Here is a 26,805-nt window from a genome sequence, read left to right on the forward strand (position 1 = left end):
CTGCAGTGTGAGTTGTCCTTGGGTATCTGGCTTCCTTAAAAATGGCAGAGTAGTTCTTGTTTTCCCCTGAGGTAATGCAGGGCTGGTAACTATCATCTTCTTAAGTTGCAAGTTCTTCAACCTTGTTTTCGGCCTCCGGGCCAGAGAGGCAGGGAGGGGCAGGGAGGCCCCGGGCAGCGTGGCCAGGGGGCGCCAGTCAGGCCCTTCCCGGCGCACGGCTCACAGGTAGATTCTTCATTTTACATTTATTAATTTGCTTTTGTGACCTTTTGTAAGTTTGTGTGTGCCAGCAGTTTTATTCATATTTATCATCAAAAGGTGCCATCTGATAGTATATCCAGTGGTTTGACAGATCTTTGTCAGAAAACGTTGCTCATTTAAACTTGGATAAATCAATCTGGAGAAGGAGGGATTTGCTTGAATAGTGCTTTCTCCAAGTTTCTCTCTCTGTGTCCTGATTCACTAAAATGGCCACATTTAACATCATAAGCAATTTCTGTTAGTGAACTAAAAAAATTGCTTTTGGGTTTTCTTTGGATTTTTTTCTGTAGCATTAGATGCTGTTTATCTCTTTTTCCTCATTAAGATCGCTTCCCTTCCCCGATATCATACCTTCCCTTCCTACTTCTCTGACTGTGCTCAGGCATCTTTGCAGGGCTTCGGTGTTCTCTGGCATTCATGTCTTGGCTCACTTTTTATTCCGTATGTTCTCTCTGAGTGATCTCGTCTGGTCTCGTGGCTTTTGTTATTGCCTCTGTCCTGTTGATTTCCAGATCTTTTTTCTGTAGCCTCTAACCAGATCTCCTGAGGAGTCTAGACCCACAGCCAGTGGCCTACAACAAATCTCTGCTTGGATGCCTCACAGGCATATCTAGAATTTATACCCTCTTCTCCCACTTCCTAGCCTTCTCATGATCAGGAAAGGGCAATCTGAATGAGTGACAGTCTTCGAGCCAGAAACTGGAAAGGTGTTTTTGAGTATTCCTTCACTAGAATCTGTTTTAGTCCTTTTACTTTTAACTGTGTGATTCCTGAAATCCGTTCATATCTTTCTACGTGTTCTGCCACTACCCCAGGTCACGTCATAATTATGTCTTACCTGGACCCTCACTGTGGCAGAAGATCTTCTCTGAACCAGCCTTACCTCTTTGTATCCCATGGTGTCCAGTGTAGCTTGACCTGGTATGTTAATTAGATCATGTGGCCATCCTGTTTAAACTTGTCGAATGGCACCAGTGACCTTAGAATAGTAATGGTCTTCTAAGAAGGTTTACGAGTCCCTTCATGTGTAATTTTTATTTTCATTCGTGTCTCCCCCAAAATCTATACATTGGCCATCATGTTATCCTGTTTTTACCTTAATCTTTGTATATGATGCTTATTAAAATTTTTTTAGAACTATTTTATTTGTAATAGAGCATGGTGTGCACTCATGAAAAGAAGGAAGAAAAGAAAGGGAGAGGGAAGGAGGGTCTGGCCACACCCTGGCCCCCATCTCCCAGCCTCCCAGCCCTCCAGCCATGCAGATCTTAGGCACTTACTCTTCAGGTCACTTTTTGTCCTGCAGCTGCTTTGGCTTCCTCGCTTTCAAAACATGTCAAACACACTCCCCATCAAGGTTTTTGTGCTGTCTGCCTGGAATGCTCTTTGCCCAATATGTAGATGGCCTGTTTCCTCACTGCCTTCAGACCACTGCTGGGACAACACCCCATGATAAAGGACTCCTACTCTCCTCTACTGTGTAATCTTTCAAAGATTTATCTCTGTAGGACATAGATAATAAGTAAGACACAAAGTATGTCCTGCACTAAAATGGTAGCTTATTAAGAGTAATGATTATTTTCCTGTTTACTGCTAAATCTCTATTTCCTAGAAATTGGCATACAGTAGGTACTTGGTTATCATTGTTAAATGAATATGGGCAACCTTATATTCTTAACTCAGTATTTAGAAATAGCTGTGCATCTTTATCTGCATGAGTTAAAATGACAGCCACATTAAAACGATTCTTGATGGCTGTTAAAAGTACTGGTGCCAGCATCCTGAACTATTGGTCTAGATGAGTTTTTCCCACTCTGGTGCTTTTGGAACTTTAACTCCGTCCTTTTTTACCCTCTAGATGCTCCTTTGTGGGGAAAAAAAAATCCATTGTTTGAATTGAATTTCAGAAATTTCATTAATTTTTACCCTTTGAAGAATTCACAATATGTAATATGTAGTACTTTTTGTTTAGAGAGATCTTTGCTATAGGGCGTGTGCGCTGGCCAGACAGAGACAGAAAGCGAGAAATCACCCCCCACCCCAGGGGGAATGGCCATGCCACAATCCCTTCTCCTCCATTCTCCTCTTGGGATCTTGGGTACGCACGCATATGCACCTGGCATGAGTTTCAAGCCACCGGGCCCAGGACACAAACCGCAGTCGACTACATGGGAGTCCAGTGACATAGCCATTATGCTAACTGCTGGTCCCAGCCATGAGTACTTTTGAATTAAAGTTTTTTTTTTTTTAAAGGTTTTTGCCATAGGGCACGTGTGCATGCCTGAGAGACAGAGAGAGAGAAAAAGAGAGAGAGAGAGAGAGAGAGAGAGAGAGAGAGAGGAGAGAGGAGAGAGATGGTGAGAAGGAAAGTGAGAAATCACCCTCAGGAACGATGGACATGTCATATTCCCTTCTCCATTCTCTTGGGATTTTGGACATGTATGCACATGCACTCAGTGGTTTTTCAAACTGCCGGATCCAGTACTTGAACCGTGGTCGGCCGTGTATGGGAATCTAGTGCTTTAACCACCATGCCAACTACTGGCCCCAGGATTCTTTAACTTTGTTTAACTCAGAGCTTCCTGTACTCTGTTGATGACCAAATTGAAGAAATTGAAAGCTATAAGATACCTTAGACATGTTAAAACATGGAAACAAAAAGTCTTAAAAAGTGATGAAATATTCTGTAATGATTATCTGGAACACATATATGGGAACTGAATTTCTCCTGTCAAAGGGTTACATATATACCGACTTCAGTATTAGCATATTTTAATAATACTTCATGTTCTGATACAAATATTTCACTTTTTTAAACAGCTGATAAGAATTCTTCAAAATCGGTCGGCAGTGATGCACCCTGTGTTGTAAAAGTGGTAAGAAAATATTTTAGCTAATTTTTTTCTCAGTAAAAAATTTATTTTTTTAACATCCTTTTTGATAACAAGACTTAATTAAACCATTAGGTGTTACATTTTTAATAATGTTTCATAAATATTTAATGAGACACCAAACTAGTTTTAAATAATTTGAGTTCAAAAAGTTCCTCCTCTCTTTTGAATTGGGGTAGCACTGGCATTTGGGGATGAATGAATGAAAGCATCGAGCTAAGCAGGTGTGAGATAATGTTTTAAGCTCATTCTTTTGCTTTCAGCTGGTCACATGAGATCTTTTTACAGTCACATCCTATAAGACTATACTAATTCTATGTAATTTTACTGCATTTTGTTTTGCATTTGTGTCTGGACCTCTCTTGATCCAGAGTTTGTTTATTCTCAATTTTCTTTCCTTCTCCTTCCATTTTAGTAGATTAAATTATTTATTTAGTTGTGATTATTGGACCATCTTTGCTACAGTAATGTTGAAATTAGATTGGAAGGTTTAAAGGTTGGCAACATTCCATCTGACATAAGTGTACTTTGAATACTCCGGTCAGTTTATTTACTAGTGAAATAAAAAAGGCAATTATAACTTGTCAAATCAGTTGTACCTTTTTTTTTTTTTTTTTGCTAAGAATGATTTGTAACTTTCCATTGTAAATTTCCTTTCATTTTTTTTCCCTTCTTACTTGTGAAGACAATGTTTTTGTTAAATAGAAGAGCTAACAGGTTGTATTATTTGGGCTTGTTAGCAACTAATCTCTTAAGACATACCCTTTCTTCCTTGAAGGCTACAAAACTCAGTAATTAGTTACTCCTCTGATGTTTTCTGTTTTGTCTTATTTTCTTTTCAAAAAAGAAATATATTTGATCTCTTAGGAATCATTTTTTTGGAGCTTCATTTAAAGGGATTTATAAAACTTTTTTTTTGAGTTGTGTCTTTTACAGGGGAGTATACAGATATTAAATAAATATAATAAATACTTGAAAAACCTTTGGCACGGACACATATGCCTGTGTAAACCCTTACCCCTATTACAGTACAGGGCATTTCCATCGGTGTAAAACGACTATGTGTTTTTCCACACCCCTGCTTTCCCACACTCTTTGAGGCTTCTGCTTGCTTGAGTTTTCTTGCTGTGGATTAGTTATTCTGTTCTAGAATGGTACACGAATGGCCTTATACTGTATTACTGTTTTGTGCTCAGCCTAATGTTTTAAAGACTCATATTGTTGGTGTTTCGGTCATTGTTCCATTGTATTGCTCTGTTGATAGACATTTGGGTTGTTTCCACTTTTGAGCCATTATCAGTAAAGCTTCTATAAACATTCTTACAAGTATTTTATGGTTATAGGTTTTGATTTCTTTTCGAAAAACACCTAGATGTTGAATTGCTAGTCTGTAGGGCAAGTGTATATTTACGTTATTTCCAAAGTGCTTGTGCCATTTATATACCAGCCATTAATATGTGAGAGTTCTGCTTGCTCCATGTTCTCTCTGGGCATTGTCAGATGGGTCTCTTAGTTTACTTTTTAGTAATTGCAGTGGACATGTAGTCTATTCTTTGTAGTTTAAATTGATATTTACTTGAGGGGCTAGCAGATGGGATAGTGGTTAGGGTGCTGGACTTCCACATGACTGATTGTGATTCAAATCCTGGACAGAATGGGTTGAGAATCGCACTGGGCATGTATGCATGTGTGCCCAAAATCCCAAGAGGAGAATGGAGGGGAAGGGATTGCAGTGTGGCCATACCACCCTGGGGGATGTTTTCTCATTTTCTCTCTCTATTTCTGTCTCTCTCTGGTGAGCACATGTATTCTATGGCAAACACCTTACAAATTTTTTTTAAATTTACTTGATGACTAATGATTTTGAGCACTTTTCATTGTGCTTATTGACCATTCAAATATTTTCCTTTTTGGAGCACTACCTCAGTGTTTGACACCCTTTCCTCCTTTTTAAGAAAAATTCCGTTAAAACTTTAAAAAAATATATATATATAACCAGGTAGTTTTCCTTTATGTAGTTGAGTAGTAAGAGTTGTTTTGAATACAAGTCCTTTTGTTGATATCTGTTGTAAATATTGGGTTGTTGGAAATATCATGACACATTTTCCCATAGAAAAACATAGAAAGTTATGTCATGACTTTTCTGATGACCCAATTTTTTTCCTGTTTGTAGTTTGCCTGTTTTTCTAATGATTACTTTTTCTGCATCTAGTGAGGTGGATCATAGAAACTCTTTTATTCTGTTAACGTGACAATTACATTGGTATTTGTGTGTTAAACTAACTTTATATTCTTAGTATATACCCCATTTAGTCTTGGTGCTTTTACACAGTGCTGGAAAAGATTTGCTAATACTTTGTTTAAGACTTCTATATCTTGGGAACCAGCAGTTAGCGTAATGGCTATGTCGCTGGACTCCCACGTAGTCGACCACGGTTTGCTTCCCGGACCTGGTGGCTTTAAACTCACGCTGGGTGTGTGTGCGTGCGCGTGCGTGCCCAAGATCCTGAGAGGAGACTGGAGGAGAAGGGATTGCGGCGTGACCATCCCCCCTGGGGGGTGATTTTTCGCTTTCTGTCTCTATGTCTCTCTCTGTCTGTCCGGTGAGTGCACACGCCCTATAGCGAAAATCTCTCAAAAAAAAAAAAAAAAGACTTCTATATCTTTAGGAGGCGTGCTGTCTTTAATTCCCCCCCACCCCAATATTTCTAATTTAAAATTTTTGAGTCTGGTTGTTTGGCTGTGGTAGCAGGGTCAGGTTGGTATCCTCTGCTTGGCCTCCTGTTTTTTTTTTTCCATTGTCTCCTATGTCTTTTTACTCCAGGTGCCTCCAGTGAGAAAGCTTGGGTTGTCACTGGGTGCACTTTTTTTCCTGCTCTTTAAAGACCACAGTATTGGACTGCCTGATTTCTGACAATAGTAATTTTCTTTTCTTCTTTTTTAATTTTTTCTTTTGGTCCATTTTTAGAATTGATAAAATTGTGTCTGTGCTTCTGTTTTCACAGGCCATTTTCCTTTTCTTGGTGCTCTTTCAATGTGGATTTTTCTTTTTCATTTGTGGGATGAGGCTCATTTTGAAATATTCAGCTTGCTGCTAAATCAGAGAAATTAAAAAAGTTCTTATTAAATTGGGTTATTTGCATGGAATTGCAGAATATTATCTGCATTTGTCTTTGATTAAGACAAATTAAAATATTAAAATCTACAGTTAAGATTGGTTTCTTCTTAAAATCTTCAAAAGACTTCCATAGTAAGAAGAAGGCAAGTCCTGCATAACTTCTCATAATCTTGAGGTTCCAATGATCATGGTTCTTTCTCTGACCTCTTAGAAGTCATTGGCATAGTCATTCTAGGTCTTAGAAGGACACTGTGCCCATGCCATGTTTTATAGGTGGAATTGATGTAAAACCTTGTCTTTTTTGTTTTGTGCAACCTGGGCGTAAGTTGTGTTTTCTCTCAGAATTATGATATTCTGCTTTGTTGTAATTAGAAGTATTTCAGTTGCTATTTAATTTAACTTCACTTTAAAAAAAATAGTTTTGTTATATGTTTGTGTGTTTGCTAGAAACGGGGTGTGTGTGTGTGAGAAATCACCCCTGAAGTCCTTTTTCCTCCACTCTCTTGGGATTTTAGGCATGTGCTTATATCTGCCTGGTGTGATTTTCAAGCTGCTGGGTTCAGGACTTGAACTGCACTTTTGGCCATGTGGGATTCAGCCACCTTAACTTCCCTAACTGTAACTTAACTGCTTTTTTTACTCATACAGTTATGGGACAAAAGTGGGTAGGAACACTTATTTCCTATATATGTTTAAGGAAGCAATTTTGTATTTCTAAGTTGAAGGCCATTTGTTACCATAGCTAGTTCAGCACTCTGCATGTCCTATCTCCTAATTTAGTTTGTTTCCACGATCCTTTATTACTCTTTCTCTTTGTAATTAGGACAATGACAAACAATTATTACCTTTAATATTTCAGTAACTTTTTTAATGTTGTTGTATGTGATCTAGAAGAAAGCCATAAACAGAACAGTGTTGACTTTTTCTTTCTCCTTGAAGGAGAATTTTAACAACTGCAAGTTTGCTTCTTTCTCCCTTGTTATGTGTCTTTTCTGAACCCTTTTAAACTCCTGCAGCACTCATTACATTAGTGTTTATTTTACAGCATCACATGCTAATATCCTTCTAATGCCACTAGTTGTTTTTAGAGTTTTTATGTGTTTGTTTTATCTCCCTAGACAAATGTTAAGTTATTTGATGATAAGGACTCTTTCATAAACTTAGTTTTACCTAAGTAATCCGATATGCTTATTTTATTTATTCTTTTAAATACCTTGTAGCTATAATTTTCCATCACCTTTTTCTAGTCTTTTTTTTTTTTCCCACTTAATCTCAACTTCTCGATGCCATTTGTTTGCCTCTCTTGTCTGTACCATTGGGAGCAGGCCTGTTCTTAATTTGCTATCTCACAGCTTTGTATATGATGTCCTCAAAAAGTTCAGGGAAAATGTGCATTATGAAAAGCTATACTCATGGATTTGAAAGGCATTTTTTTTTTTTTTTTTTTGCACCGAAGGAAAAGTGTACTTAAATTTCATTTTTCCACAAATGTTATAAAGTCCACTTATATTAAAAGTTGTTTTAGGGTCCAGGTGGTGGCACAGCAGTAAAACAATGCTCTTTGAGGCAGTCTCACATGGTAAGGTTCCTGGTTCTTGTCTAGAGACCTCCCTGAATACACTGACCATGCACATGCCTATGATCTAAGACTGACTGAAGGCTGGGGTAGATAGTGGTGTCTGGACCCTGTTGGGTGTGCTGTCTCTGTCTCTTTCACTTATTCGCTTATGGAAGAATGAAATAACCTTTATGTGCCAGCTGATGGTATGGTCGTTAAGACAGATGGATTCCACATGGCTGATAGCGTAGCTTATGGCTTGAAAACCACCAGGACCAGCAGATAGCATGGTGGTTAAGGTAATGGACTCCAACATGGCTGACTATGGTTCGAGTCCTAGACCTGGTGGCCTGACAATCACGCTAAGCGTGTGTGTGTGTGTGTGTGTGTGTGTGCATGCCCAAGATAACAAGAGAATGGAGGAGAAAGGATAGCAGTGTGGCCATCTGCCCAGGGGATGATTTCTCACTTTCCCCCTCTTTGTCTCTCCGGTGAGCTCACACTCTCTATAGCAAAAACATAGGGGGAAAAAAGAAAGAGAACCATGCTGTGTGTGTATGTGTGCTCAAAATCCTAAGAGAATAGATGTGAGAAGGGATTGTATTATGGCCATCCTTCCTGTGAAGGACTTTTATTCTTTCTCTGTCTTTCTAGAGTGTCTGTACCCTATAGAAAAGTTAAAAATAAATGAACAAATAAATAAACTTTAAAAAATGTTGTAATGCTTTATCAAATACAAACATGTAAAATGAGTATCAGATCTTTCCAATATTAAAGTCAGAACTGTCCATGAATATTTGCCATTTTAAACACTAGAGGCTATTAAAGATTATGCTTTGAATGAAATGTCCTACTTTTGGGGAAAATTTTATAATTAGTTACATGGCAGTAGGCCTAGAGGTTAAGGGAGCTGATCCTGTATGGTCGACTGTAGTTTGAATCCCCGCCCGACTTTTTGAGAAACATTCTGGGTGCCTGTGCACATGTGTGCTCCATATCTGTCAGGACAGAAAAGTGGAGGGGAAGGGATTGCAGCATGGCCACCCCAATGGTACTGCTTTCTTTCTTTCTCTCTCTGGCAAGTGCACAGGCCCTCTGCCAATTAAAAAAAAGAAAAAAGAAAAAGCAGGATCCAAAGCTCTCTATATAGGATGAAGATAATTTGATAAAATGGCTATTTGTGAAGAAATACATAAAAATGTGCAAATTTTAAAAAATGAGCATTTATTTATCTTTAGAGGAAAAAACTCAGGTGTTACTTAAGAAATAAGACAGATTGATTTTTAATAGGAGATAATGGGTCTCCATCCTGGTCGTACAGTATAAACAGCATCTCTGGGTGCAGGGCTAGGTTACCGATAGTTTTAGTGAAATTTCCCAGGGTGTTGTTTTGTGCCTTGAGGTTGAGAACCACTGATGGAATCAGGTGCATAGCACACGCCTTAATTATTTGAAATACCAATATTTCAAGTGGTATAAAGTATGCATGCACATTTTAACTCTTGTTTTATGATTCCTTTCTTCAGCAGGGACTTGCAGGTACCCTATGCTTCTGGTATGAATTTCTACCTTAATGTTGGTTCCAAGAAACCAAGAAATTTGGTTACTGCTGATAATATATATAGCTCTAGGCGAGAGTGCCAGATGTCAACCCTCAGCTTTGTTATATCTGTTATTGAGTGAAGTTAAGACCTATCTATTCAAGATAGATGTGTAAGCACATACCAGAAACACTCTCCCTCTCACCAGATGATGATCTCTAGGCCACCATCCTTGACCTGCAGAAGCAGCAATGGAATGGTGGGGGTAGGCCTCAGGGATAGTAACCCTGTACTTTCTGCCTCTGGACCACTGAGAGACCTTATGCACACGCTATTTCATTGTGCAAAGACGAATGGTAAATGGCTAACACGTTGGGTAATGCATGGAGCACATTCTTTTTATGTGAGTTGGTTTTTTCTTTTCTTTTTTGCTTATAGACTTGATAAATTAGTTCTTTGAGTTTACTTACCCTGTGTGGTCATGTTATAGCGGAATTGGAGGTGGGGGTCAGGCTTCGGATCGTGGTCCTTTTCCAGTGTGGACTGGAAGAGGTCTGTGTTTCAAAGCTTCCTGCAAAGAAGTTTGCACACTGCTGTTTGATTTCCTCACTGATGTTATAAGAAGTGACCTGAATTTTCAATTCATATATGATAATTTTTTGGTGGGAAGGAGAAACTTTATACATCTTCATTTTTAAATGGCAGCCAGTTGCTTTTAGATGGTGCCATTGAAACATATCACATTTTAATTTTTTTCTGTTGTCATCTTCATTTTGACACTTAGAAGTCTTAAAGAAACGTTTAGTGATATTCTAGTTAAAATGTCAGTCCCAATTTCTTTTCTAAATCTTGGCTATTATGGAGTTGGCAAAGTATTTTAGATTTGAAATATGTTAATAAAATTTTAGTTATGAGTTAAGGTATTTTCTTCAAAAGAAATAGCTAGCTTTGGCTAGAGTGCAATGCCAAAGAAGTAGCTCCTTTATTTTGTTATAATGGAAGCTTATTAGATTAGGAAAAGTATGAAATGAGCTCAAAGAACCTTCATTGTAGTGGGGCTTTCATTATAATAGCTTGATTTATATGGTTGATTCTCATTATTATAAGTTTAATAAATTATTGCCTGAAGGAAAACTCGAAAATTAAAGTTGATATGACATAGGTTGAAACTGAATAAATCAGAATTTTATACCGAAGGTAATAAACCAGGATTTGTCGTAGGAAAACCTCTTTCAGACCTGAATTACATTAATGAGCAGTTCCAAAAGTTAGCCTTTGCAGAGTAACTTTACCAGAATTCCTGCTCTCAAGGTTCTGTTTCTTAAAACTGTTCTATGACTCCTGTTGGGGTTTGGTCCCAGCCATTAGCTTGAAACCAGCACCTCCAGCTACCATGGTGTTAGAAAAGCAGCTGCAGTTACGAAGAAACTCAAAAGGTGCTGAGTGTGCAGGCTCTGCCTCCGGCGGTCACACCAAGTGTGTGGGGTAGCTCCTTCCCGAGGATCTGATGGCGTGTGCCGCTCTCCCAGAGCTGGATGGAAATGCACACTTACTGTAACAAAGAAGGAAGCGCTTCTGGTCTGAGTGTTACGTGTGTTACCTGCTCGTTTGTGACCAGGTACTGCCTGACTCTGCAGATTAGATGCCCAGCCTTCTTGTAAGTACTTTAAGTAGGCATTTTTATTTTCTGAGTTAACAAGAAATCTGAGATAATAGGACTACGTGTAGAGAGTGGTTTTATTTAAATGTTAGGGAGCAAAATACTATTACAGTAGAGGGTATCTTGAATGAAAAAAAGTGTTTATAGGTGTTTGCAAAAGGCCTCTCTAGCAACGAAAACTACATCTTTTCATAGATTTTCTCTCAGTTATGGTAGCGCCCCATATCACTTCTATTAATGCCCTCTTAATCCTTGGGCTTCAGCTATGCAGATATAAGTCCAAAGTAACTTTCTTCCCATACCTTCTAATAAAAATAGAAAAAAAAAACAAACCCTTAAAATTAGTTTAGAAATGTTAGCTGCCTCGTTTGAAGTTTTCATTGCGTTTAAAATGTTTTCTCTGATTCCTTTGTCACCTTCCATATTTATTCTAACAGTGTAGAACTTCTGACAGGCTATTATTTTCTTCTGTATAAATGACTTTTTGTGAATATATGCTTATCAATGATTTTTTAATTGTTTACTATTCCTCAAAATATGAAATGAATATAATTCAGTAAAGCTGGTGGAAACAGTTGTTACTGAGCCCCATTTTGTCTTTGGTTTTAAACTATTATGTAGGAGAGAAATTGTCGGACTCTGGTTTGAGGAGTTTGGGGCTCAGTGTCAGAAAGTAGATGCGGTGGGTGGACAGTGCCCGCTCACCGTGCACATCCAGAGCACTCCCCTCGTGCAGGGCCTCTCTCTGCAGGTCTGATAAACTCCACGTGACTGTAATGAGACACAGCAGAGGAGTGGGGCTTTGCCACCAATTGGTTAAATCAGGTATTGAAATTTTATTAAATATAAGAAATATCTTGTAGCCCCTTGGTGATACAGTTAACATGATTGCTGATCTTTGCTTAAGGGAAAGCTTAATAAAGATGAAAATTAAACATTTTTCCTAAACTTCTGCAAAGCTTAGCTGTATATCTGATTTTGTATAATTTATCACTTATAGAAATGGATGGAACTTGAGAGAAATATAAGACTTATCTATGGACTTATACTTAACATTTGAATTCTCTTTAGCACAGTTACAAACTTCAGTATCAAAAGTATAATATTTTTAAAAAATTGATGTCAGCCTTTTTTAGAAGGTTTGTTAAAGATAAGTAAGTTTAACTAGTGCTAGTACTAATTAACTCTTATGTTTCAAGGAACCCAGTGACAATGGACCCCTTTTTACTGAATTAAAGTTCTACCAACGAGCTGCTAAACCAGAACAAAGTAAGAAATACAGTTCATGTGGGCTTGCATTTTTAAAATGACAAATTTTTTGTTTTCTTCTAAGCCAAGACTAGAGCATTATATATCTTCTGTTATTTTTTGTTTTGTAAATAGATAACATTTAAATTAAATTTGTATGAAATAATTATGATCTCTTAATGGGTTTTGTTAAAGATTTCACCTATATTACTATATAAGATAATGTTACGTTATTTAGGAAATGTTATGTAAAATTGAGAATCCTAATCTATGTGTGTGACCCAAGGAGCTCCAAATCCTTTTGAGTATTTTTCTAAATTCTGGAGAACATAACCTGGGGGATACCACAACTGATGCAGTAGAGCACAGTGTCAGGACAGAGGACAGGACTTAGAGCCCCATTGCTCCTTGTCTTTCCTGCCCATACTCTGTCCCTTTTCCTTCTCAAATCCAGGGATTCTCCTCGTGAGACGGTGCAGAGCTTTGTAGTTTCTTAAGAAGATCCTGATTTTCTGGTTGAGGATGTTCAGATTAGGGAAAGTTTTGCCTGGAATTAAAAAATAGGTCTTAGAGAAGCAAGTAAACATTTATGTAATAATAGTAACTATAACTTTAGTACTATGGTTTTTATTTTTTTAAAAACTTTTTATATTTTTTTTCATTTAAAGGCTATGTTACATATAGGATAAAAAATTTTGTAGGCTAATAAAAATGATTATGTTTATACTGTACTCTTTCTTTTTTTTGTGAGTAAAGGTGAATGAAATCTTATTGCCTATATAAGTTTTTCTGCTCTTAATGATTTTTAAAGAAAATATCATCTATGTTTAAAATTTGCTATCACAAGCATCTGTTTTAACTTGTAGTTCAGAAATGGATTCGTGCCCATAAATTGAAGTACCTGGGTGTTCCTAAGTATTGGGGGTCTGGTCTGCATGATAAAAATGGAAAAAGGTAAAATTATACATAATTTGTTTCTTTTCTGTCTGCTTTGAGCATTCACAGTCCGGTTGGTTTTGTTAAACTATCCACTGTTCTTACATAATGAACTGCATTCTAACAGAAAACTAGGGCACAGACTACTGAAAGGCCAGTTTAGAGGAGGGTACTCCTGTAGCAAATAGCTGGTACTTGGTCAGGTCTAGCAGTTGGGCTTCAGTCCTGGCAGGCAGCTGATGGGTGTAGGGCGAGATTCTGACCTCTGGCAAGTTAGCCATCTCTGTTTGACTCTGTTTTCGTCTGTAAATGCTGCTTCATCACATTGCTGGCTGAAATTCTTAAAACCTGTTCTGATTCCAAAGGCTTATCAATATGCGTGTTGTTTTTTGCTCAAACTTGAAATTTAAAAATTTTCTTCTCCTCCTTCCTTTTTTTCTTTTCTTCTTCCTCCTATTCTTCTTTTCCTCTTCTTCCCTCCATCTTCCTCCTCTTTCTCCTTTCCTCCTCCTCCCTCCACCTCCCTCCTCTATCTCTCCTTTTGGGATTTTGGCATGCACACATACACACCCAGTGTGCTTCTCAAACCTTCAGGTCCATGACTTGATTGCTTGGTTTGTCACATGGGATCCAGCTGCTTTAACCACCAGACCATTGAGCCCAAAACTCTGTTAAATTTAATCATATACGGTTTTCCATGGTAACACGTCAGTCAAAGACTATTTACTGAGCACTTAACAGTATTGCTGGTTCTTCAGCTGTACTATGGAATTTGCAGGACAGAGATAAGATGTTATCTGTGTCCTCTGCTTTCCATAGCAGCAGGCTGGCACTCTGTTAGGAGGGAAGAACCTCTGTAATCTGGGGAACTTCTAGAGAGCAGTATCAGTAACTGGGGCCAGGTGACAAGGAGGAACAACGCCAAATGGACTCTGTGGCGTTTTGTTTGTTTGTTTGTTTTACTTTCTGCCCTTAAAAATAAACGAAACCCTCCATGTTCTTTATGTAGAAAGAAGCTCTTCAGGATTCCACTCGGTATTTTATGTTAGAACATAATCTTACCGCAGAATATTAAAATCCATCCCCTTATAAGGGTTTCAGTCTAGCTGATGAGAGGGAAAAAAAATCAACTATGAGACAACTAATTGCAAAATTGTGTAATTCTGACTCGTGTCATAGGAATCCAGAGAACACAGTTAGCGTAGTTGAGTTGGAGAAAACCACTCATACTTTGATGTGTAATCCAAACTCCTAAAATATTTGAGTAAACGAATGGAATTTCATGGAGTAAGTTTGGTAGCTGAAACTTGAAGAGTAGATTTACTTTGGAGCTGGAGGCATGCACATACTGGTGAGGATGCTTTCTGCTACAAGTAGAGAAAAACTTAGACTCAGCTATCTTAAGCTTTCATCATGGCCCAGGTCTTTACGGTGAACCTTTGCTTTCCTCATCTTGGCTTTGGTCTGCTGTTTCTCTGTTGTGTGGTCTCAAGGTGGCTGCCCCATTTCTAAGCTTCACATGCAGCTGCAGTACCCAGTAATAGGAAATGCTGTTGCATCTTATGAGTTTCACTTTCTGGCAACAAGGAAACCTTTCCCAGGACTACTGTGGCAGACTTGCAGTCTCTCATTTTCCTGGTCAGGATTTGATCAGTGCCCATACTTCCACCAGCTACTGGCAAGGACAAAGTGATCATCCAGGGGATGGGGAAGGCCTGAACCCCACGACACTCTGTTGGAAAAGGCTGAGAAGAAGGGTAGTTGTTAACTGCTATCATTATTGGGCTGTTTGCATGTTTTATTCAAGTCCTCAGAAAAGCATGCATTAGAGGAGTTCCTTAGAAATAGCTCATTTAACTACTTGGTGGTAGAGCTGTCTTTCCAGAGAAATGTGGTAACAGTTCCTATGCAATTTATAGAACCGTGCTTCAGTTAATGTTTGTAATTTAAAAATGGTGAGAAGATTAAGGGATTGTTTAGAGTAGTGTTAGGGTGATCTGTGATTAAAATCAAAGACCTGCTTGACTTATTAGTAGATCCCTTGTTGAATTAAGCAGTTGTGTTTAGCCTCCTTTCAGGCCGTTAGCCGAGTTCGTGTTTTCGTTACCCATATATTATTAAAATAATTACACACATCACATCACTTATTTGTAAAAGCAAGCATGTACATGTGTCCTGGTCTCATATACCAGCCTTTCAAAATCTGTTATACAGAGAGAATCAGAAAGTCAAAATGACTATTTCCTCTGCATTTTCCTGGAGGTTAGAGTACCAGGAAGTCTTACATGAAGGAATATATTTGCCATTAACTACAATGATTGTGTGACTTTGGACAAATCACTTTACCTCCATCAACATAAATTATTTATTAAAGCATGTTTAAACCAAGATGTCCTCTGATTTTCTTCCAGTTAAAAAGAGGATTAAGACCCTAAACTTTTTATTTTGCATGCTGTCATTTAATGTTTGTTAGTGCTTCCTTTCCTGTTGAACTCGTCATACTGTATTTTTATCAAAGAAGCCTCCATATAAGTGGGATTTTTACAGCCTACCAGTGTTTGTTTATTTTAGTATATTTAGAGCAGTGGTGAAAAGTGTGAATCCACCACATACCACAGGAGAAGTTACTTATTAGTTTCCTTCTGCTCTGAAATGGGGGTGCTAGGAGTCCCTGCCTCATAGGAGTTGTACAAGGCTTAAATGCATTAATACATCTAATACTTGGACTAGTGCCATGCTCATACAGAGCGTTCAGGAAATGCTGCTATGATGATGGTGAGGATTTGTAATGTTATTCCCACTGGAAGGTGTCTTGAGACATTTCGAGTGTAGTCTTGATTTTTATGATTATTGAATGATTTAACCAGACAAGTAGTATTTAGAAAGCTGCTGAAGGTAAAAGTGGTCCTCAGAACAAAAGCTGAGCAGTTATTGCAAGCAGGCGATGCTCTTCAGTACCTGCTGAAATACTACACGTGGCTGTGGACTCTTAGAAGCTGAGTGCTGGAGAAGACCTCAGAAAGAGGGAATAGCTACTCTCTTATCTTACTCTGTGGAATTCAAAGCCCAAGGAAGTAATGTGACTCAGCCAGGCTGACAAAGTTGGTTTGTGGCAAAATAAAAGTCTTCACATTTTCCCGTTACTTGTTCTTTATCAAATCTTGGACATTAAATGTTTAATGCACAATCCTTTTGCACCATTTAAACAATATTGAATTTAGCTATTGTTACAGCATCCCTTGATAATCCTAATATTAATAGAATGTTGATAATGCTGAAATGACCCTTAAAAATAAGGAGAGTAGTCACAGGAAGGAAGCTAATATCCAGAAACACAAATTAACTTTATAAGAAAAATCAGCACTGTCATTCTTATTTAGGTTGTTTTATGTTTACGGTGAATGAATCTGTTGGATTTTCTGTGGGCGTTATCCTAAATTGAATATTGTGTCCTGTAACTCACTGAGGCTAGGAAGAGGCTCTCCTGATTAAAGGGAGGGTAGGAAAGCACTTTGAACTTCGAAGGTTTCTAGCTGAGAGAGAGTGTTTCAAATGCTAGTATTTGTTTCTTTTAGAATATGTTCCTACTACACATTGCCTTGAGAATACTTTGAAAGGAGAGTACTCATTACAAAGTAGATATTCCTGAATTACATTTTGTTCATTGGCTTTTCTTATTTGTCTTTAGTTACAGGTTTATGATAATAGATCGCTTTGGGAGTGACCTTCAGAAAATATATGAAGCAAATGCCAAAAGGTTTTCTCGGAAAACTGTCTTGAAGCTAAGCCTAAGAATTGTATGTGAGCTGTGTTCTTGTTTTTAAAACATTGTTTTTAGTACCGTAAAGCCAGTGCTGCGCTGATGCTCGGTCCTCTGCTGGTTGGTGTCAGGTACTGCACTCACTTGCTCTGTGTGATGCTTTCACAGCTGGATATTCTGGAATACATTCACGAACACGAGTATGTACACGGGGATATCAAAGCCTCGAATCTGCTCCTGAGCTACAAAAATCCTGACCAGGTAGTTTTCATAACTTTCATTTCTCCCATTTAAATGTGCTGTTTGAAAACAAATGCGGTTGCTTTGAACTTTTGAACCCCTGCAAAAGTTTTACTTTTTGAAGTAGATATGGTAATAATATTTCTTTTGACACTTTTATCTTGTTAACATTCTACATTTTTGATGTAATTTGTTGGCACTTTATCAAGTTGGCTATTTTGCCCTAAATAATATTCAGAAGAAGTGCTTGTGATACAAAATGAATTTCAAATAGCTGTTTGGGGGTGGAAGCTTAAAATTATATAGTACACCAGTGAATTATGTTTGCCTGTCTGCTGTGTCACTTTTTTTATTTCCTTTGTTCAAGAAATCCATCAAATGTAAGTGTTCTGTTACTCGGAAAATTTGGTCTTTAACATGTTGATTATTCAAATCAATTGGTTTACAGAAATACCTTAGCTGTCTAAATTTGTATACCCTTAGTGTTTGGAATTCAAATGTACTTTTTTTTTTAAGTTTATTACATTCTCTTTGTAATTTTTACTTTCTAAGGAAACAAAAAAAGCTAATGATATACTTACCCTTGGGTCATTTTAGTGGGAGTACAGGGATCTATATACTTTTCTTGAAGCTGGTTCCATGGTTTTGGTAAAGGCTTAGTTGGCACTCATAGTTGGGCCACTGTGCTTAATGTAAGTTCTTCTTCCAGGATCTTGTATAGAAAAGGAAGATTTAAGCATTTTTAAACATGTTTGGTGCTTTGATTATTATATAATTATTTGTCACTGTATTTCCTTCTTTCTCTGAAACCTCTCTTTACCTCTTGCTTAGTTTTTCCTTTGGCTCTTCCTTTTTTTTTTTATCTCATGTTTACATCCCTTTCCCGCATGTCTGTAATGGTGGATATAAGAGGATATGTGTAAGTATAATGGAAGAAAGTTGGTCTGTTATAGCAAGCAAATGGAGAAGTCTTAAAGGCAATCACAGAAATTATCATAGCCCTTTTCTTGGATGGAAACAAACAAACAGAGACACAGCAAAAAATCTGAACAACAAGGGTTTCCATTACCTGAAGTAGACTGGAATTACACAATATAATAAAAATACAAAATATCAGATTGCACTTGACTGAAATGTGCTGCTTTTGTATGGAAATATTTTGTCGCTCTGTTATCTTTGGGCATATGCTTTGTATAAGATTCTTCTTCTAGTGTTAGATGTGTGTGTAAGATCCAGTCCATTTTTACTCAGTTTTCTCTTGTGCCCAGATGTATACAGTTGTGACAGGTACCGAGAATTAAAGTTGTGCTACGTGGCAATGGCCTAGAAGAAAGGCAAATATCTTAGCTTTGTGTACTAATCAGACTCATGTGTGTATGCCCACAGATACGTGTCTATTAGGATTTAGTTTTAATTATGAAGTTTTGACTTAATATATGGCATTTAATGTAGGTAAGAGCATCTAAAAGTTGTTCAAGTTATAATTATGAACTATGAAATGTTTTTACGAAATAAATTTGATATTCAATTATTTTACAAGCAAAGAAACAGGAACAGAAGATAACTAATATGTCAAATGTCAATTTCATTAGCAGTCTTAATTCTTGATTTGCTTTTCCATGTAGTAAGTGGCAATTGTACTGCAACAAATATTGATGGTTTATTCTGTGCTCAGTTTTGTTTGAGACTCTATAAGTAAAAATAGAAGATTTGTTATCCTGGCTTAGGGTGTAAGAGGAGATTAATTACAGGTACAGTGCCAACATGGTACCATGAGGGGGAAATTGATTATCCTGTATCCACAATGCTTGGATCTGAAGTATTTTATTTTGTTCATTTATTAGGGATAATAAAATTAATGTATTTATTAGGGGTTTTTGCTATAGGGTATGTATGCTTGCTGAAGAGACAGAAACAGACAGAAAGGGAAAAGTCACCCCCCGCCTCCCCTGGGAGCATGGGCCTGCTGCAGTCTTTTCTCTTTCATCTTCCTCTTGGCATTTTGGGTATGCATGCATATGTGTCCAGCATGAGTTTCAAGCCACTGGATCCAGGACTTGAACCGCAGTTGACCACATGGAAGTCTAGTGCCTTAACCACTACGTCACCTGTTGGCCCTGTGGACCCAAAGTATTTCAGATTTCAGATTTTTTTTTATTTACATTTTGGAATATTTACATATACATAATGAAAGATTTTGGGAAGGAGACTCAAGTCTAATGAAATTTATTTATGTTTCATGGACGCCTTATATACATAGTCTAAAGATAATTTTATACAATATTTTTGTATTGCAGTGTTTTGTATTGCAGTGACCTGACACTTGAGGTCAGGTGTGGATTTTCCTGTTTATGGTATCATGTTGGCACTCAAAAGTTTCCAATTATGGAGCATTTTGGATTTTGGATCGTTGGATTAGGGATTTTCAATGTTATGACACGTAATTGTCTAAAACAGTATTTAAAGTCAAGTGATATTATCCAGATTATAGCTATGTGGTCATTTAACATTTTTATTAAAAATAAAAAATTTTTTAGAATTAAATATTTGCTGTTGTTTACATTTTGGATTTAGCTCGTTGGGATGCTATGGTATGGCCTTGTAGGCGAACTCACCCACAAGTGGAAGCATTTTGTTCCTGTGCTTTAAGGGAATGTGTAATGATTTGGGCTTTAATCTGTTTTGGTGCTTGGAAATTTGCAGGTTTACTTGATAGATTATGGCCTTGCTTATCGGTATTGCCCAGAAGGAGTTCATAAAGAGTACAAAGAGGATCCCAAAAGATGTCATGACGGCACTATTGAATTCACAAGCATTGATGCGCACAATGGTGTGGGTATGTCTGCAGCCTTGGATGAGAAAGATATACTAACGATTTCAACCGAAAACCTGCACATGGGCACAGATGCACAGATGCAGAGATAGCTAAGAGTTGGCAGAGGCAAGGTGGCATGGGGATAGAAGGTAGAAGTTAAACCCTATGCTTGTATAACAAGTTACCTTGGGTTCTTCTCTCAGAGATAATCCAAGATAAGCTGTAAGGTGGTTTATTCAGCTGCCATCAGGGTTTTTCTTGATTTTATTTAGCTTAATCAGAATGTTGGTTTGTGCTTATTTTTGTCCTAAAATTCATGAGTTTCTTATGTAGCTACAGCTTTATAGTAGGTAACTTATTTTATCATCTATGAAGTCAGCTTATTTCTCCAGTAGTCATTTCTTTTTTTCATATAATGCTGTATATCTCAGACACCCAGTTCTTTGGACCTGGGGAAAATGAATAACATTTTAAAAATATCTTCATGCTGGGAACCAGCAATTAGTGTAATGGCTATGTTGCTGGACTCCCACATAGTCCCGGACCTGGTGGCTTAAAACTCACGCTGGGAGTATGTGCGTGCGTGTCCAAGATCCCGAGAGGAGAATGGAGGAGAAGGGATTGCGGCGTGGCCATCCCCTCTGGGGGGGGTGGTTTTTTAATTTCTGTCTCTCTGTCTCTCTCTGTCTATCTGGCGAGCGCACGCGCCCTGTAGCGAAAACCTCTCCAAAAACAAACAAACAAACAAAAAAATTCTTCATGCTTTCTGGGGCAATATTAAATATGTCCTTGTTTCATGATTTATTTAGTCTCAGTTTGAAACTCTAAAGCTTACCACTTTGGGTTTTAAAGTAAATTATTAGTTGGAATTAAATTACTTTTTTTATACTGCCCAATGTTTAACTTTTTTTTTTTTTCCTTTTAATTTGCTAGAAGGTGCTTGTGCTTGCCAAAGAGAGAGGTAGGAAGTAGAAAGCACCCTCTGCAGGGGATGGTCACATCCCGTCCCTCTGCCTCCATTCTCGTTTTGTGATTTTGGACATGCACTCACATGCACCTGGCGTGTTTTTCTGAGCCACAGGGCCTCATACTTGAACCCCTCAGTCTACCATGCGGAATCCAACTGCCTTAACCACCACACATTGTCTTTTATTAAATACAGTCAAAATACTACGATGAAAAAAGACTATAGAGTTGACTTTTACTTTATTGCTCTGTGTGTACATAACATTCCATCTAAAAGCTATCTCAGTGTATCTAATCTTCTTTTGTATTTGCAGCCCCATCGAGACGTGGTGATTTGGAAATACTTGGCTACTGCATGATCCAGTGGCTCAGTGGCCATCTTCCTTGGGAGGATAATTTGAAAGATCCTAACTATGTTAGAGATTCCAAAATTAGGTAAAGGGAAAATTAAATTATTTTGGACAAAATAATATTAAGACAAAAGATTTAGTCAGAATTTCTTGTCAAGAACTGTAGTTTTAACTGATACTAATGTAGAAATAAGAAAGTACTTGTTAAGAGACCGAGATTCCTTGGTCTTCTGTTCAGTTTTCTTTAGAAGAACATGTGTGAGCATTTTAGGGTAGGACACAATGCTGCTTACTGTGCTGTTTACTCTTATCAAGTATTAATAACATGCTGTGACATCAAACTTCAGACAATGATTCGTTCTTTAATTTTTAACAGATACAGAGAAAATATTGCAAGTTTGATGGACAAATGCTTCCCTGAGAAAAACAAGCCAGGTAGGAAAAGACATGTTATAAGTTTATAGGGTTTTTTTTTTTCCTGGGGGGAAAAAAGACCTGATGTCTGTGGAATGGGCCTTAATGTGTGAGCTTGGGAATTTTTAAGTGTAATTGTCGTACTGAGGTCTGCTTCCATCAATAAAAAACAAAAACGAAAGCAAAACCTCCCTTTCCAAAGGTGGGTTGTGAAATGAGTACGTGAGCCTCATTCAGTTATTACTCAGTGTTTTCTGGAATGGAAGCATATCTCTTTCATTCATCTGTCATTTGTCGAGGCTTCATTGTGTGTCAGGGACTGTTGGAGGCACTGGGTGTGCACCAGTGAGTCAAACATGTAGCACACCCCTGCCCCTCTGCCTTCACGAAGCTAACATTCAGTGGGAGAGGCAGAAAGGAAACAAACGAGTGAATTTTGTAGTATGTTATGTGATTAGGATTGTGGGAAAAAGAACAAAACTGGGAAGAAGAGATGTGGGAATGGAGCAAAGGGAGGGAGGATTGAAGTTTTAAACAGAGGCAGCATCACTAAGGAGGTGACATTTTAATAGTTAGAAGGATGAGGTGAGGAAATGAGCCTGGGAGAGGGCGTTCCAGGCAGCAGGGCCGTATGGACCTCGTGGATTTAAGGGGTGTGTCCTTTTTGGTCACAGTGAGGGCTTCGGCCCATGCTTCAAGCGAGAATGTAAGGAGTATTAGACGAGTGAGGTGAGCTGTGGTAGCTCCAGGGGCGAGTGCTCTGGCCTCTGCTGTGTGGGTGGACTGCGAAGGGAGCAAGGAAAGGCAGAAGCAGGCCAGGCAGTCATCCGGGCGGGCGCCCAGCAGTGACATAGTGAGATGTGTCAGGTGGGCATACTGAGGAGTCTGCCAAGCCTTTGCTCTGTCGTTGTCTTCACAAGGTGGTCTACCCTGACCTGTGCTACTGAAAGTTAGAATCTACACACACATCAAGAAATTCATTATGTCATTCTCAGAATTACACCATCTCAGATTGGTGCCTCCAGTCAATTAATAGCTTCTTTATTCTAGGTCCTTTTGTATTTTAAAACGACAGCTGTTATTAAGGTATTGTCCATTTGCATTCTAATTTTATTATAACTGAGTTATTAGAAGTAAGAAAACTTGAGTTTGTGATTAAAAGTTGTAAAATGACTTTGTTATTTTAGGTGAAATTGCTAAATACATGGAAACAGTGAAGTTACTGGACTATACTGAAAAACCTCTTTATCAAAATTTACGAGATATTCTTTTGCAAGGACTTAAAGCTATAGGAAGTCGGGATGATGACAAACTGGAACTCAGCGTTGTGGAAAATGGAGGCTTGAAAGCAAAAACAGCAACAAGGGTGAATTTTGTTATTAAATTACTCTTAGGGCTTCTTCTGGTTTAAATTGTAACAAATCTTAAAAAAGGTGAAATAGTAGCTCAGTGAAGAAAATAACGTGACTTGTCAGTTAAATATCACCTCTCTGTAAAGGCAGTTTCTTTTGATGGTACAGAACAGTATGCAGAGGATTGTAGAAGAAAAATATGTATTTCTTTCAATCAGTAACAAGCTCTTAAATAGCTAAAAGGATTTTCACTTAATCATACTGATGTCTGGCAGAGGGATTTTGACTGGGCACTGATTTTGTAATTTATGTGTTCTTTTCTCCAAAGCCACCCCTTAGGGTTGATTTGGTCTCTCCATTTTACCTTGTTTGTGGGATTGATCAAAATGTTTACTGTTTGAAAATTGGTATCTGAAAAATTATCATCTGCAAATTGTCACTTGAAAATTTTCTTGTTTGTCCGTGTGGTATGTTTACTATTTTGAATTTTATTTTGGTTTTCAAAGTAATATCATGTAAAGTTATGTATTTGCATAAAAGGAGATTATCTCTTTGAGAGAAATGTTAAATAATGAATTTTGTGGCAGAATCATTATACAAGCATGTAAAGGACTGGTATCACTTTCAAATTTTGATTTTATAGGTAAGTGTTAACTTTATCAATTGGTTATTTTTTAAATTAGTGATAATTTATTGATTTTATTTATTAAAATTGTTTATAAATATGTTAACTGTCTGTGAGAAGGGAAAGCTATTTTTAGACCAGTATATTTTTCATTATTGACCATTCTTTACCATCAACTCTATAAACTGCAATAGATTTCTTTGGAAATTTCAAGTGTTAAAAACAAATTTTTTCCTCTTTAAAATCAGAAGGAGCATATTAAAAGATTTTTGGGGTTGGCTAGTGGCATGATGGTTAAGGTGGCTGGATCCCACATGGCTGACTGCCCTGTTCGAGTCCCAGACTCAATGGCTTGAAAACCATGCTGGATGCACATGTGTGTGCATGCCCAAAATCTTGAGAGGAGAATGGAGAAGAGGGGATTGTGGTATGGCCATCCCTCTGGGTATGTGGTGCTTTTTCACTTTCCTACTTTGTCTCTGTTGAGTACATACATCACAGTACTAAAAAATTTAAAATAAAGATTTTTTTTTTCTTTCTTTTTTTCTTTCCTTTTTTAGGAGAGGTTTTTGCTATAGGGCATGTGTGCACGCCAGAAAGAGAGAGGCAGAGAGACAGAAAGCAAGAAATCAACCCCCCCCCTCGGGGGGGGATGGCCACGCCACAATCCTGTCTCCTCCATTCCCCCCTCAGTATCTTGGGCATGCACGTACACGCGCCCAATGTGAGTTTAAGCCACCGGGTCTGGGACTTGAACCGTGGTCGGCCACATGGGAATCCAGTGACATAGCCATAACTGCTGGTCCCATATTTTTGTCTTTTCAATTACAAAGGAGATAGGAATTTGAAAATCAGATCAAGAATTTGACTTATTTTTCAGCAAATAGCAGGTGTCTGTGATTTCTTCATAGAATCTAAAATTATACAGATGAATCTACATAATACTTTTTTTTTTTTTCCATGAGTTTAGTCTTCATTGCATCTGCTCCATTTTATGGTCAGCAAATGTGCCGAAAACTATGTCTATCTAGATTTGAAATGAAAGCCTGAGAGGAATTTTTTAGTAAGGATGTATACTTACTGTTTGCAGAAATGCACAAGCATACAGCATGTACCTTTTGGCTCAGGACAGATTTCTTTGCATGTTCACAGCTACCTTCCATTGTTCTTTTCTGTAAGTTTTTGCTTATTGAGGAGTAAAGGTCTGGGCTGCCATGAGAACTTGTCCAGGGCAGCTCCCCTTTCTTTTGCGAGTCTTTTTTGTGTGGACCTATATGCTGTACAAAATTTGGTTTCTGCAGGTTGGCTGACTTTACAGCTGAATAGGTCAGTCTGCTGCAGAGCTAACATCTGTGACCTCACAATTCTCTTGTGTCCTTGGGTAGTTCAGAAGCCGGGAAATTTCTTGTTGGACCATCTCTTACATTTAGAAAGCTTCATTTAGGGAGAAAAAATGAATACCAAGTTGAACTGTTAGGAGATTTTCTTCATTAGTTGACTGCTTTTTGTGTACTCATTGCTGACACAAAGCTATTCTTTGTATCAAAAGAAATTACTAAAAGATAAGGTTAGGTGAGGTTGTGGAGTTGCTTGATAGCCATATAACTGAAGTAAATGATTAATTCTGTTGATTTCTTTTTCTTTTTCTTTTTTTTTGGTTTGCTTATAAAGTAAAAATTGGGCCAGACTAATTGTTCTTAAGCTTTTTCCCCCCTAAGCTGCGAAACATTTTTTTCAAATAAGTTCTAAATTTCCTCATCTAAAACAGATAAAAGCAGAACTCTGCTGACCAAATAGTTGGGGGCTATTTAAAAGGAAATGCTTTCTTCTTTAGAAACTAGTTTTTTGTTATTGTTTGTTTTCTTGCAAAGTCCGTAATCAGATGCAAGGGTTATCAGTGGTCTTAGGGTGACCAGCAGATGGTGTACTGGTTACGTCACTGGACTCCCACGTAGTTGACCACAGTTTGAGTCCCAGACCTGGTGGCTTAAAACTCACACCAGGCGTGTCCAAGATCCTGAGAGCAGAAAGGAAGAGAAGAGATTGTGGCGTGACCATCCCCCTGGGGGTTATTTCTCACTTTCTGTCTCTCTGGCTAGCATACATGCACTATAGCAAAAATCTCTTTCTCAAAAACAAAAACAAAAACATTAGAACTACATCTAATACTTACTCCTAGGAATTATATTAATCCTTATAATTAGCATATTTGCTTCCTCTCCTTTTCCTTAGTCATAATTTCTTGAAATATATATGCTTTGTATTTATGTAATCAATAGATACTCCTTGTTAGGTTCCTAAAAGATATTCTTTATGGTAAAACCTGTAGGAATTGACCAACAATGGAATGAACCAGGGTATCTGTCCAATTTTTTGCAACCATGCTTGATTATGGTATGATATATTTAGAAACAAGTATGAAATATGAATTTACCCACTTGGAAGTATTTTCAGCCCAATATTTTTTTTTTTTTTTTTTGGTTTGCTTATAAAGTAAAAATTGGGCCAGACTAATTGTTCTTAAGCTTTTTCCCCCCTAAGCTGCGAAACATTTTTTTCAAATAAGTTCTAAATTTCCTCATCTAAAACAGATAAAAGCAGAACTCTGCTGACCAAATAGTTGGGGGCTATTTAAAAGGAAATGCTTTCTTCTTTAGAAACTAGTTTTTTGTTATTGTTTGTTTTCTTGCAAAGTCCGTAATCAGATGCAAGGGTTATCAGTGGTCTTAGGGTGACCAGCAGATGGTGTACTGGTTACGTCACTGGACTCCCACGTAGTTGACCACAGTTTGAGTCCCAGACCTGGTGGCTTAAAACTCACACCAGGCGTGTCCAAGATCCTGAGAGCAGAAAGGAAGAGAAGAGATTGTGGCGTGACCATCCCCCTGGGGGTTATTTCTCACTTTCTGTCTCTCTGGCTAGCATACATGCACTATAGCAAAAATCTCTTTCTCAAAAACAAAAACAAAAACATTAGAACTACATCTAATACTTACTCCTAGGAATTATATTAATCCTTATAATTAGCATATTTGCTTCCTCTCCTTTTCCTTAGTCATAATTTCTTGAA

At 37.8% G+C, this 26,805-nt stretch overlaps 1 protein-coding gene and 1 long non-coding RNA gene across 5 annotated transcripts in view; one reads left to right on the top strand and one right to left on the bottom strand.

The window, feature by feature from the left end:
- VRK1 (VRK serine/threonine kinase 1) overlaps positions 1 to 26,805 on the top strand; it is a 68,588-nt gene that overhangs the window by 21,237 nt on the left and 20,546 nt on the right. For all 3 annotated transcript variants that reach the window (XM_014592204.2, XM_014592203.2, XM_006159972.3), the window contains exons 3-11: positions 3,082 to 3,137; positions 12,229 to 12,298; positions 13,144 to 13,231; positions 16,902 to 17,010; positions 17,142 to 17,234; positions 19,917 to 20,049; positions 21,309 to 21,429; positions 21,721 to 21,779; positions 22,946 to 23,124. In XM_014592204.2, coding sequence (XP_014447690.1) covers positions 3,082 to 3,137; positions 12,229 to 12,298; positions 13,144 to 13,231; positions 16,902 to 17,010; positions 17,142 to 17,234; positions 19,917 to 20,049; positions 21,309 to 21,429; positions 21,721 to 21,779; positions 22,946 to 23,124 — 908 coding nt within the window. The remainder of the gene's footprint in view (positions 1 to 3,081; positions 3,138 to 12,228; positions 12,299 to 13,143; positions 13,232 to 16,901; positions 17,011 to 17,141; positions 17,235 to 19,916; positions 20,050 to 21,308; positions 21,430 to 21,720; positions 21,780 to 22,945; positions 23,125 to 26,805) is intronic.
- LOC102478249 (uncharacterized) lies at positions 12,555 to 25,040 on the bottom strand. 2 transcript variants are annotated; one of them, XR_336225.2, is made up of 5 exons: positions 24,817 to 25,040; positions 18,034 to 18,104; positions 17,795 to 17,925; positions 17,055 to 17,150; positions 12,555 to 12,824 (listed from the first exon to the last, which is right to left on the bottom strand). It is a non-coding gene; the product is annotated as an uncharacterized LOC102478249 (long non-coding RNA). The 2 variants fall into 2 exon arrangements; XR_336224.2 differs by lacking the exon at positions 18,034 to 18,104.

The sequence above is a fragment of the Tupaia chinensis genome, unplaced genomic scaffold, assembly GCF_000334495.1.
Source record: "Tupaia chinensis unplaced genomic scaffold, TupChi_1.0 Scaffold000671_1, whole genome shotgun sequence".
NCBI lineage: Eukaryota > Metazoa > Chordata > Mammalia > Scandentia > Tupaiidae > Tupaia > Tupaia belangeri.